This window comes from Anolis sagrei, chromosome 5 (assembly GCF_037176765.1).
Source record: "Anolis sagrei isolate rAnoSag1 chromosome 5, rAnoSag1.mat, whole genome shotgun sequence".
In the NCBI taxonomy this organism is placed as follows: Eukaryota; Metazoa; Chordata; class Lepidosauria; order Squamata; family Dactyloidae; genus Anolis; species Anolis sagrei.
The window spans coordinates 194,279,711-194,281,688 of record NC_090025.1 but is presented as its reverse complement, the minus strand read 5'-3'; the positions used below and the strand labels follow the sequence as shown (position 1 = coordinate 194,281,688).

The 1,978-nt window shown below is 46.1% G+C and overlaps 1 protein-coding gene across 1 annotated transcript; it reads left to right on the top strand.

Annotated features, from left to right (window-relative positions):
* The first annotated feature begins 248 nt into the window (after window positions 1–248).
* Window positions 249–1,223, top strand: LOC132775648 (calmodulin-like). Its single transcript, XM_060776394.2, has one exon. The coding sequence runs from the start codon at window positions 396–398 to the stop codon at window positions 846–848; it is 453 nt and encodes a 150-aa protein (XP_060632377.2). The 5' UTR covers window positions 249–395; the 3' UTR covers window positions 849–1,223.
* Window positions 1,224–1,978: the final 755 nt, after the last annotated feature.

The window sequence follows — 1,978 nt, the reverse complement described above, 5'->3', positions numbered from 1 at the left end:
ACTCTAGGATTCTATGATTCTATAAGGATGCCTTCCTTTTAATTTCACAATCTTCTCCGAGCACAGATTGAGAAATCCCCAAAACCACATGTGCCTCTCTCTCACGCCGTGCCCAAACGGGAACGGCGGGTTCTATCACGAAGAGGGGTGCGGATCGTCGTTTATTCCTATCTTTACAATTCGGTTGGCTCCATCCGAAAGGCCCAACTTGGGTGTTCCCCTTCTCCGAAAGACTGACTAGCTCATGTTCGGGCATGGGTCCAAAGGAGACACCCTTACTTCTTTGGCAACTCTAAAAGAAGGAAAGAGGAATCACTACTTCATTTCGTATCTGAGAGAAGCAGCTGAGAGTTGGACGGCTACAACCGAGTGTTGGACGGCTACAACCGAAGACAATGGCTTCCCATTCGTTTTCAGAGGAGCAGGTCTCCGAGTTTAAGGAAGCCTTCCTGCTCTTCGACAAGGATGGGGATGGTGCCATCACCTCTCAAGAGCTGGGCACAGTCATGAGGTCCCTTGGGCAAAACCCAACAGAAGCCGAGCTGCAGGACATGATCAGGAAGCTGGACACCGACGGGAACGGCATGGTGGACTTCCCCGAGTTCCTCAACCTCTTGGCCCGGCGGATGAAGAACGCCGACAGTGAGGATGAAGTCCGGAAGGCCTTCCAGGTATTTGATAAGGATGGCAATGGCTACGTCAGCGCGGCCGAGCTGAGGCACATCATGACCAAGCTGGGCGAGAAGCTGACGGACGAAGAAGTGGAGGAGATGATCAAGGAGGCCGACGTGGACGGAGACGGGCAAGTCAACTACGAAGAGTTCGTCCGGATCATGTCCTGCAAGTAGAGACTGCTCCCGTGGAAGGAACATAGTTCTGTATCCTTGAGAACATGCCCGATCTCTTGCTTCCATTAATGTTGGGCTAATTGAACGTTGGAGATGAGCCTTAATTCATCATTGGGAAGAATGGGGACTTCAGGTATCTGGTGTGCTTTGTTCCTCTGCTACCCAAAGCTGAAGCGTTGCTTTGTCATGGGACTTTTCTATATCCTACACTATGATATGGAGGAACTTGCTATTGTAATCTATACTGGTGGTGGACAGAAGGTAGATTGGACTCCTGTTAGATCTTTGGGTGGAGAGCAGGACATTGACAACGCTTCTTGTTATCCAGAAATAGCTTAATCATAGCAAGTCAAATAAATCCTGCTATGACTCGTCTTCCTTGGATGATTTATTTCAACCTCAACACTCTTTAAAACACAAATATGACTCAACGCAACAAGCTTGTTCTTTAGAGCGCTGAATTAGAAAATTGCATTGGATGGGTCACACTAGTTTCTTAGATAGGGTTATCATGGTCTCCTATGCATGAGTAGATGGCAACTGGTGATGGCCTATGTTCTGTATCTCAAAAACTAGACCTGAGAGGGGGGAACTGGTGACATTTTTGGAATCTGCAGGTCAAATATACCCAGGAAAAGGGCTAACATCGGAGAGAGGGGGAAACTGGTGACATTTTTTGGAATCAACAGGTCAAATATACCCAGAAAAAGGGCTAACATCGCAGACATCAAAATGTGTGTCAGCCAATGCTATTAATTGTTGGGTCTTCAAGGTTGAGTCATTATTTGACCTACAAGCTGTAGCTCTGTGAGTCAACCCATGGCTCTTGGGATAGAAGGCTAGTTGGTGGTTTCCATGTCCGCTTTCGGTTTTAGTCAGAACTATAAACAAGTTAACCAAAGTACTAGAGTAGTGGTTCTCAAGCTTTCTAATGCCATGACCCTTTAATACGGTTCCTCATGTAGACCCTCAACCATGATATTATTTTCATTGCTACTTCATAACTATAATTTTGCTACTGTAATGAATCGTAATGTCAATATCTGATATGCAGGATGTAGTTTCATTCACTGGATCACATTTGACACAAACACACAATATGTCAAAATTTGAATACTGGTGGGGTTGGG

Coding starts and splice junctions, on each gene's coding strand:
- LOC132775648 (XM_060776394.2), top strand. CDS start 396: ATGGCTTCCCATTCGTTTTCAGAGGAGCAGGTCTCCGAGTTTAAGGAA.